General features: G+C 40.7%; 1 protein-coding gene and 1 long non-coding RNA gene across 5 annotated transcripts in view; both read right to left on the bottom strand.

Annotated features, from left to right (window-relative positions):
• LOC108490275 (Alstrom syndrome protein 1 homolog) overlaps nt 1–1613 on the bottom strand; it is a 49939-nt gene extending 48326 nt beyond the window's left edge. For all 4 annotated transcript variants that reach the window (XR_003848025.1, XR_003848024.1, XM_029559431.1 and 1 more), the window contains exon 1: nt 1403–1613. Coding sequence is in view for 2 of the 4 variants with exons in the window: in XM_029559431.1 (XP_029415291.1) it covers nt 1403–1462 (60 nt within the window). In the remaining 2 variants the exon portion in view is untranslated. The remainder of the gene's footprint in view (nt 1–1402) is intronic.
• Nucleotides 1614–6628: 5015 nt separating this feature from the next.
• LOC115068688 overlaps nt 6629–11360 on the bottom strand; it is a 19322-nt gene continuing 14590 nt past the window's right edge. Inside the window, exon 3 of the long non-coding RNA XR_003848026.1 lies at nt 6629–6901. This is a non-coding gene — a long non-coding RNA (uncharacterized LOC115068688). The remainder of the gene's footprint in view (nt 6902–11360) is intronic.

Raw genomic sequence — 11360 nt, 5'->3', positions numbered from 1 at the left:
GGGCCGCCTCCCTGCGGGAACTCTAGCAGTATGGACGCTGGTGAGGACATGCATTACAGACAAGACAGGGAAGTACAAGAGAGATATTGATCAGAGAGCTCAAGCCTTAGAGGAAATAAAGGAGGAGCTCTCTAACCGAGACCAACAAAGTCTCCCGCAGGGGCAGGAAGGGGAGGAGGAGCTTTATGAGGAGGAAGACTTAGATAAGGAGGAAGGGGGACGCAGAGGCCATCGTTGGCGATCAGCTCCATAAGGAAGATTTTTGAATTTGGATACTTCCGGGAGCTTGGCCGCAGACCGCTATTCTGCGCCGCAATTGGTTTCCCAAGTTTCAGTCCTTTGGAAGGATGTCCTTACAGGAGAATGGAAGGGGCCTTCTCCAGTAATAACCGGGACTTTTGAAAGTGATACTAGAGTAAATTGCTCCAAGCCCTCACCTATACCGCTTGCACCTACTCCTGTATGTGTGGTCCCACCCTTCTTTTTCCTAGTTTCCAATACTTCTAATAATGATACTTCTGCTTTGCAACATCTCCTGACTCTATGCCACCTGTGTCCTCACTGCACCATCCATCATCGCATCCTGTGTTCCCAGTTTTTTTTTTTTTGGACTGGATTTTTGGACTCTGTTCGTGTTTCTTATGGACTCTTTCCACCGCCTGGTACCCACCGTTCTCCTCTCTCAACTTTGCTTGTGATCGTTGTGAACAACACACGGGTCGAGACTGTCTAGATTATGAGAACTACCTTCAGCTTCCTGAAAGAATGGGGAGGCATGGGACTCTGGGGATTCCTCCTCGTTGTAGCGTGTGGAGGGATGTTATGGTATATCAGGTGTACCAGGCAACATGCAGCAGCGAATCAACAGATGTTGGTTCAGGCCATGGCAGCGCTCGAGGCAGGAGGATCACCCGCTGTATGGTTAACCATGCTGGACCGGTAGTCAAAGATGGGCAAGACTCCCTCACGTACATACCAACCTAAGACAGACTTCCAGCCAAGCTGCTGAACAGTTGATGACGGGTAAGGATGTTACATGGAAGGGGGCAACCTAAGACAGGCAAGGTCCTTTAACCTTTCTAATAAAACAAAAAGGGGGAGATGTGGGAAGCGAGCGCAGGCGAGTCAGCCAAAGACGGCGCCTTGGCTGGCTGCCAAGTCTTGTGACCCTCGCTTGTTTACTCCAACTCGCGCAAGCGAGGAGCCCGATCATGTGGAGGCTGCCTGATCAGAGACATCATCAAGCATGACCCTGCTACGTGGCCCAATGAGCTGCCACTCTGCCTGCCTGCTGCGTGTGTGTGTGTGTGCCCTGATTGGTCCTGGCTGGGAGGAGGGCTGTTGGGAACAAACTATATAAGGACTGAAGTGCGTAATAAAGAAGAAGAAGCCTGAACCTCACCTTGGTGTCTGTGTCATCTTTCCTTGGCTCTGCTGGATGGAGTCGTGGCTTGCGGCACATGATCCTCTAAATATTCATCGTAAAATGTGGGTGAAAACCATCCCTAACAAACCTCCATGGCAGGATAGACTAAACTGCTGTGCCCTGTGAAGCCTTGACAGGATGGACTCAGTGAATAGCTGTGAACCTCTTAAGGTATCAGCTACTCCATCCTCACTCTCATCAGACTGAAAATTAGAATAATGCCTACTTTAAAATACTGAAGAAAACATTAATCTAATGGTTTTTTAAGAAATCTTCTTATATGTTCAACAAACTATAAATAAAAGGAAAAATTCATCATGCTATCTTTGCTCATCTTCTCCTATTAACTATCTAAACCTAAAGATCTAAATGTAGCTATAACCCAAACTACAGGTTTGGTTCACAATGATATACCAGTTTTATGCATGGGAAAATAAGAAAAGCAAAATTAAGTATATGATGTATATTTTCTACCTATTTTAATGATGAACAGTACACAAAAGACACATTACAAGTAAATGAGACCCCGCTTGGAGCTGAGAGCATCACACAAACAAAAGCGGACACTGGGACCTGAGGAAACTTAAAGCCAAAAGATTCAAAGACTCAGGCAAATGAAGCCTAGTAAAAAAAAAAAAAACTTTTACAACTCACCAGAGTCACCATTTTAGTACAGACATGATCGTATGAACATAGGGGAAGGGGTATATATATGATATGCTGCTCATTTGAGAAGGAGCACTAAGCTCCCTTCAGAATACTGACTCGTTTGAACATTAAGCACTGCAGTATCATTCCCAGGAAGACAATGATTCCTAAAGTTTTTTTAAATTCCTAAAATCAAAATTTTCAGGAGTTTCTAAACAGAATTAGTTGAATCTTTCAAGGCTGGCACACTAAGACCAGAAGGGAAAACACAATTGCATGTCTCCCTGAGTTTTTCTATTTTTAACCTGTTCCAAAGATTCTTGCTGGCTCAACATGGAAGGGTCAGGATGTCTCAAGACGAAAGGCCTGGAAGCTACAGAAGATGTCCTTTTCTAAGATACACAAAACATGTGAAATCTCATGGTCTATGAAACAAACCTTTCTGTCAAGCACACTAGTAGATCATATGAAGACTGAGTTGTAAGTCAGAGTTGTTATCAAAAGATAAATGTGGGCAGGCATGGTGGCACACACCTTTAATCCCAGCACTCAGAAGACAGAGGCAGGTGGGTCTCTGTCAACATTGCAAGTTACAGGTCAGCTGGGGCTACAGGGAAACCCTGTCTCTAAAAATCAAAAACATACTTTCATTACTATGTTTTTCAACAAAAATATTCCCTTGTCTATCCATAAAAGGCAAACAGAGGGGCTGGAGAAATGACTCAGCAGTTAAGAACACTGGTTGTTCTTGTAGAAGACCCAAGTTCGAATCCCAGCACCCACATGACAGCTAACAACTGTCCATAACTCCAGTTCCAGGGGATCCGACAGCCTCTTCTGACCTCCACGGGCATTGCACGACATGGGTGCACTTACCTACATGCAGACAATACACGCACATACATAAAATAAAAATAATTTTTTTAAATTAAAAAAAAGGCAAATAGAATAACTTAAAGCTTTTCAAAATTGCTCTCCTTAGATGACAGTACTCACCAGTTAAGCCATGTAGGCCACATGTCTGGAAACAGTAAAAAGTAAACGAAAACAAATACCATTTCCGAATCAGCACCGAGAAAGACTCTATTTACAACTACTTTGCTGTGTCTTACTTGTTTTTGTGGTTCAGTGACTCTTTTACTATGTGCAACAGCATTTCCATATAGGCTGGAGTACTCAGTATCACCATTCAGAGTAATGATGTCAGGCTCAGCCTTCCCCTGCAGGCCCTCTACAAAACAGGAGTCATTGTGCATAACTGTATATACAGTAACACTGGACTCAGCCCCCAAACCAAGGAAGTGCACCCTGTATCCCATGCCAACAAGTTTGCTGAAAAGCTGCTTCCTATAACTTCAGGTGGGATCCTCAATGGGTTACTACAGTTTACATCCTTACTCAAATAATAGTCTGAGGAATCTGCAACTTCTTCAAAGGTCTGCTGCTTTAAATCTCGTAACCCAAGAATCTGAAGTTGATACTTTCATTGGATAAATAATGTTTGAAGATCTTCCCTTCTCTGTAAGGTCAAGACTGCATATGTCATACGGAAATAAAGGTGACTGTGTTTCCCCAAGACCAACAGCCTGGTTGTAAGCTTTTTCACTTAAAGGAGATGACTTATGCTCTGGAATAAAAGAAAATGGCTGTCTGAGCATGTTCTGAGCAGCATTAGGGGGCGATTTTAAATTTGGATATGAATATAGGGAGCCAGCCAGCACCATCATCTTCTTTATGCAACACTGGTTTTAAAGCTGTTGGTTCAAGCCCCCAGGAGTAGATTGGTATTTTGGATGCTTAAGCTTATCAATGAAAGAGTTTTCATTGTTATAATTTAATGGGGAAATATTTGGATTTGGGGGTTCTCTCTCTTGACTTTCATCTGCTAAAGATTTATTGATGTCAGTTTGGACTTCACTTACAGGACTCTCTTGCTTGGAAGGCTCAATTGCGGCAATAACTGCCTCAAAGGCTACATTTTCAATAGCATCAACATTTTTCTCACCAAAAATAGAAGCTGCCTTTTGGTTTCTGTCCTCTTGAAAATACAGTTGTTGTGATGTCTCATCCAAGTTGGATTTAACTGTTCGAGGAGGACCTCCAACAGCCTCCATCTTAGAGATATAAGTCTGCTTGAGAGTATGTGTGCTCCTGAAACCTGCTCACAATCATCAGGAACTACAACAGTCCTGATATACGTTATCTCTGGAGATGTGGAATGCAGTTCTGAAGATACCAAATTACTTCTAGACTCCTTTTGTTTAAAATATTGACATAATTCTTTCTGCAGATCTTCATTTCTTTCATAGCCCTCCAAAGAACCTATCTTTTGATTCATCTCATCCTCAGCTGGAGCCCTTAAACAAACATTTTCGGGATGGCTCTCAGAGGTCACGAGAGCCCCTTTATCTCTTTCCAACATGCATTTCAAGAAAGAATATGACATCTTATTGGGACAAGGAGGAGCAATTTCACATGGAAAAGAACCATGGTCTTTATTGGCTAGACATGTTTCTGCCTGTTGTGAAGCTCCGTTTCCAATACTGCACCTGAGAACAAGACGCATCAAAGCCATCATCTCTTTTAGTGGTTATGCTTTCATCACTAACATCAGAGAAAGTTGAAGTAGAAACTTGGTTTTTATCAGTCAACTTGTCTTCTGGCTGCTGAGTATCCTTTCTTGCCTGCCATGACATGTATGAATACAGAGCATTATAGTGATTAGACAGCACATTAGACAGCACATTCTCCCCGTTATTCTCTTGTTCAGGAGGGAAAAGAGAACGCTGAGACCCAAAAGTTGTGCTACCTCTAAGCGGGTGCTGAGATATACTAAGGCAACTGTTAACTAAATCGGAAGATGTTTCTGAGGTGGCTTGGAATAAAGCTTCACTAACTTCTGATGGTCAAGAAAGCCATTCAGTGCCTTCAGGCTTATCAGGAATTCCTCTGAAAATACAGAGTTACAAAGAAATAAGTAGCTCTTTAACACTTATTTTTAAACACTAACATAAAAATACAAACCTGATTATGTCACTGAAATCAGGTTTATTTGAAAGTATGTTTTTTTGGGTTTGTTTTTTGGTTTTTGGGTTTTTTTGGTCTTTTTGAGACAGGGTCTCCCAGCTGTCCTGGAACTCACTATGTAGACCAGGCTGGCCTTGAATTCACAGAGATCCACTTGCCTCTGCCTCCCAAGTTCTGGGATTAAAGGCATGCACCACTATGTTTTTTTAAAAAGTTCTTTGGGGTATAGTGATGCATACCTCCAATTCCAGCACTCAGAAAGCGGAGACAAGGGATGTCAAAGGGATTGAAGTCAACCTGACCTGGTCTACATAGCAAGTACTAGGCCATCTGGGGCTACAAGGAGACAAAACAAACAAAGTTCTAATTTTAAATTCCTGCAAGGAGCTTAAAGATTGAATAAATAAAATTTTGCAACTAGACAGTAAACTATCATCCTGATAGTATCTCAGTCTTCTAAAACAGACAGAATCTGATTTCCGTATTACCCCCCAAAAAATCTATTTCAAAGTAACATTCAAAATAGCCTTTTAATAAGGTCTACTATTTCATTTATTTATTTAATGTGTATAGGTGTCTTTTCTGCATTTTGTTGTGTACCATGTGCACAGAGCGCCTGCAGAAGACCTAAGAGGATGTTGGATCTCCTGAAGCTGGAATTGCAGGTGGTTTTGCATCATAACGTGGGTGCTGGGAATTGAACCCAGGTCCTCTGTAAGATTAGCAAATGCTCTTAACTGCTGAGTCATCTCTCCAGCACCAGGTTTACCATTTCAAATGCTCATCACCCACTACAATTTAATACTCTTCTAACTTGCATCCCTTTATTTATGGTCCATTTATTATACTTATGAAAACACTCAAGAAGTGATCTACTCCCAAAATACAACATAACTTAATCACTGGCTGACAATCTAATGTGTACAGGCACTTGGTAATTGTGTACAGCACAATGGTAGATGCTGCATTTTATTTTCTAAATATCTAGAGTTTTCAGTTTACCTAGTTTTCCTTCCGTTCTAAAAGAAAACAGAGCCTTGGACAATTCCAAATATGTTTTTGAAGAATTTGACTTTTCTCCCATTGTGATTATTCTAAAATGTATCAGCTAAGAATATTTATTATAAAAACATTGTTTATTTCCTACCTACCTGTAGTATAAAGAGAGTTAACTAGACTGATTCAAAAACTGAGCAAAATGAGAGTGCAGATACATTAGTGTCCTAGAAACGCTTTTTTGTAGGATGAAGGTGAGAGGGAAGGACAGATGATAGTGGCCTACAGAAAGGTTCATAAGGAAAACCAGTGTGCCTCATAACTAAATATTCCTGGGTGCTAAACTAAATTAGAATTTCGGGGGGGGTCTTTTTGAGGCAGGGTCCCCCTTGTAGCCCCAGCTGGCCTAGAACTAGCTATGTAGACCAGGCTGGCCTCGAACTCACAGAGATCCACCTGCCTCTGCCTCTCTTCTTTTAAATGAACTACAGTCACCTGGTACATCTCTGTATGTACATTACTGTACCAAATTAATATGCTTCATTTAGGGCCTTGTTACATATGTGTGCTATTTGCTAAGAATATGGAACTCCTACTCCCAAATTTCATGTTAGCCTGAAGCCATTTACGCTAATAACAATTTACAGTAAGAGTAGAAAGGTTAGACGGCAAATAAATAATCCTACCTCAAAGGTGCAAATTCTAGTTCACGTTGTTGAAATAAGGAATCAGGCTCAAACTCCTGGTCTTGTGTCAAACATGTCAGCAAAGGCAAATCTGGTGTAGCAAAGTTATCCTGTACGACTACAAAATTTCAAACATAACAATGCTTAGCAATCTGAAAAGGCATTGCTTAGGTAACTCCTGCAATACTTTAAAGCACCTAAATATACTACCATTAGGAAGCTTCCACAAGCATTAGAATAGCAATATACACCAGAAGCAACCACCAGGACTGAAAGAAGGATGTGAAGATGCAGATCTCACTGTCTACTGAGTTAGGTGTCAGAGCTGATATTTCAAGCAAAACTAGACCTCCCTTCTAAATATTTTGTTGATTTTTAAAATTTTTATCCATTCATCATTTTTAGTTCATGTGTTTTGCCTGCATGCAAGTTGCACCACATGCATGCAATGCAGGGAAGCCAGAAGAGGATGTTAGATCCTCTGAAACTGGAGTTACCAACAATTGTTAGCTGCCATATGGCTGCTGGGAACTGAACCTGGTCCTCTGAAAGAGTACCAAGTGCTTTTAACCACTGTCTCCAGCCCTAAATATTTTGGTTTTTACACAAGCTATCTGTCCAGCAGGGTATGGTAGCCCATGCCTTTAATCAGGCAGCTCTCATCCAGGTCAGCCCGGTCTACATAGCAAGTTCTAGGCCAGCTAGGGCTAGAGACCCTGTCTCAAAATACAATGACAAAAATTTCAGATTAAGTTCTAATATGAGAAACAACAGTAGCTGGTGTTTTAAAGAAACAATATGGCAAGGTGTAGTGGCCTTTGATCACAGTGCTTAGGAGGCAGAGGCAGGCAGATTTCTATGAATTCCAAACCAGTCTTGTCTAACTTGTCTACATAGTTAGTTCCAGGCCAGTAAGGGATGCAGAATGCTTGACTCAAAAAACAAAAGGAAAGAAAAAAAAAAAAAGAAAAGAAAATACTGTGATTTCTAACCAGCTTATATAATTCTTACAATGTTCTTAAACGTACATAAATTAGTTTTAAAAATCCTTATTCCCTACAGCACTTATACAACTACAAAACAAAAATTAAGTATTAATGGAAATAAAATTTTATTTCTAAAACAACATCCTATTTTAAATTGACTGGAGGGGCTGGAGAGATGGCTATTTTTAATTTATTATTTTTATTTTATGTGTATGAGTGTGTATTGCCTGCATGTATGTGAGTGCACCCATGTCTTGCAATGCCGTGGAGGACAGAAGAGGGCTTCAGATTCCCCTGGAACTGGAGTTAAGGATGGTTCATAGCCACCATGTGGGTGCTGGGAATTGAACCCAGGTCCTCTGCAAGAGCAGTCAGTGCTCTTAACAACTGAGCCATCTCTCTAGCCCCCAAGATGGCTATTTTTACAAAGGGCCTGGGTTTGGTTCCCAACATGCACATGGCAGTACATAACCATCCATAACCCTAGTTCCAGGGGATCTGACACTTTCTTCTGGCCTCCCCAGGCACTGCACAACATGGGTGCACTAGCACACATACAGGTAAAACACACATAAAAATAAACAATTTTTTTAAATAATAAAATTAACTGGAATATGTTTTGCTAAAACTAAATTGCATTTTCAACATGAATGTAACCTGACTGCTATAGCATACTTTCTTGATTTGAACTATGGCCTCTGTCCTCTGGCCAAGCTTCCAGGATTTCCTCCAAAGGAAGACTCAAAGAGATCACCATTGGGGATATCTTTACCCTTCTTTGTGGCCTGATGCTCTCCATCCTGCACTTTCCTGACTCCTCCCCAACTCCATAGAGAGGCTTTATCACAGCTATATCCTCAATACCACGTGGAGTATCTGCTGCACTTATTAGGTACTCAAATCAAAACTATTTACTGAATTTGTTAAAAATGAGAAATTGGTAGTTCATAACTTTCAAAAAAAAATACATTATGGACTGCAGAGAGCATTCAGTAGATAAAATGCTTCTATAAAGCATGAGAACCTAAGCTTGATTCTATGAACTGACAGAAAAAAGTTGTGCATGGTGTCGTCTCACACTTAAAATTCCAGTACTAGAGAGATGGAGACAGGTAGATCTTTGGGGTTCACTGATTAGCCATTGAGGCAATTCAGTGAGCTCCAGGCCACTGAGTGACCCTGCCTCAAAAAACAAAGTGAATGGCTCCTGAGGACATGGTCCTCTGGCCTTCACACGCACACACACACACACGGGCACACACACACACACACACACACACACACGCATGCATGAGCACTCACATATATACAAAAAAGAAAAGCTTTTTAATATCATAGGAGAGTTAATAGAGTTCCTCTTTGGAAGTTGGAAAATTATTTATTATTTTTTTATTTTATGTGTATGAGTGTACTGCCTGCATGTATGCAAGTGCACCCGTGTTGTGCAATGTCCATGGATGTGAAACAGCAGCATTGGATTCCCCTGGAAGTAGAGTTATGGATGGTTGTTAGCCATCATGTAGGTGCTAGGAATCAAACCCAGGTCCTACGTAAGAGCAGCCAGTGTTCTTAACCACTGAACCATCTCTCCAACGCCCCACCCCTTTTTTTGAGACAGGGTCTTCCAGTAGCCACAGCTGACCTAGAACTCATTATGGAGACCTGATCTCTGTGAGATCTGGCCACCTCTGCTCCAGAGTGCTGGATCAAAGGCATGTATCGCCACTCCCAGCTAGAAAGTCATTTTTAAACCCTCAAAACAGGTGATCCTTCACCCTTGAACAATCTATGACATTTTGTTGGGATTTTTTTGTTTTTTGTTTCTTGTTTTTAATATAGTCACCAAAGATATTAGGGCTAACACTATAAGGGGGAAATTTTGGTGAGTAAAACAAATTTACTGTTTTCAATTAACTGTATGTTCAGCATTTAAAGGACCTGAGAGTCTTAAAAAATTAATTGTTCCTAACCAGGTTCCAGAACCTATAGAAATCCTATCATAAATATTTAGGTTTAATTAAGAAATTGTACCCAGTAACTTATAAGCACCATTTCAGCATCTCCTTAAATATTTAAAAACATTTTGGGGTGGAGTTGGAGAGTTAAACCTGGTAACTGAGAAAATGCATTTTCTGGGGCTGGAGAGATGGCTCAGCAGTTAAGAACACTGACTGTTCTTACAGAAGACCCAGGTTTGAATCCTAGCACCCACATGGTAGCTAACAACTAACTGTCCATGGCTCCAGTTCCAGGGGATCTGACAGCCTCTTCTGTCCTCCAAGAGCATTGCACCACACGAGTGTACTTACTTACATGCAGGCATAACATTCATACACATAAAATAATAAATAAAATATTTTTAAAAAAAGAAAGAAAATGCATTTTCTAAAGGAGCCAGAATTCAAGAGTTAGTTCTCAAGCACACCGCCTATGTGTGTGTTTGAGCAATAGAAAAGCAGTGCCTTTTTCATACTGCTCTTGTCTGCTTCCTCACATTTAGACAGCTGATACCAGTGTGACTCCTTCGGTCATCAGTCATCATCAATGACATTTGCCATTGGTGAGGGCCTAAATACAATGATAGCATTTATGCAGAACATAACAGCAGCAACAGAATTTTTACTAGCCACAGATGCAGACATCCAATAACTTCAAAAGTTCTACTTTTGGTTGGTTTTATTTTATTTTATTTTTTTTGAGACAGGGTCTCACTAAGTATCCCTGTGTTGGAACTCACTATGTAGACCAGTCTAGCCTCAAACTCAGAGATCCGCCTGCCTCTGCTGGGATTAAAGGAATGTACTAGCACGCCCAGCTATACTGACATCTTAACTTGGATAGCATTAGCTTGTTTTGAAAAGAACATGCTGAATTAAGTCCTATTCTGCCTCACTAGAAAGCTCTATAAGAACTATCTCTATAGTTGAATCCCTTCATGATTTGAAAGGCACTTAAATTTTATCTCTCCTAGACAGCTAAGAAATCCTTTCTACACTAAACAAATGAAAGCAAGCAAATCTATCTCAGATGAACAACCTCTTCATTCTGGGTTTTTTTTTTGGGGGGGGTTGGTTTCTAAGAATCAAGGTAAATATGGACATTTGTTTTGTGAGGAAATAAAGCTTCTACTGATAAGAGACCAAAAAATAATGTGTGGTTTTCAAAAGAACTCTGCCACAGACGACTGAGAACTCATACCCATTAGGAAAAGAGTGACTGAAAGCTGGAGAGATAGCTCAGAGGAGAGCACTGGCTGCTCTTGCAGAGGACCTGAGTTTGGTTTCCAGCACCCACTGGACTAACATCCATCTGTTAACTCCAATTCCAGAGGATCTGACAGCTTTTTTTTACTTCTGAAGGACCCTAATTCAGTCCCCCTAGGCTAAAGACAAGGAAATAAGTCCTTCAGGCCAAAAAACTGTACAAGAAAATAAAAATAAAAAAATAATTCTGAATGTAAAGATTGCTAGCACTAATAACAAATGTTTACCTTTATTCTTTAGTTTTACAAAGGGTTTTAATCCACTTGACAATGAATTAGAATGTTCTCAGATTTAATTTGTAATTAACATTGCTCTGCTTGTTACTTAT

The sequence above is a fragment of the Nannospalax galili genome, unplaced genomic scaffold, assembly GCF_000622305.1.
Source record: "Nannospalax galili isolate Female #2095 unplaced genomic scaffold, S.galili_v1.0 scaffold389, whole genome shotgun sequence".
Lineage (NCBI taxonomy): Eukaryota > Metazoa > Chordata > Mammalia > Rodentia > Spalacidae > Nannospalax > Nannospalax galili.
Note: the sequence above shows the minus strand (reverse complement) of the source record. Positions and strands in the feature narration are given on the sequence as shown.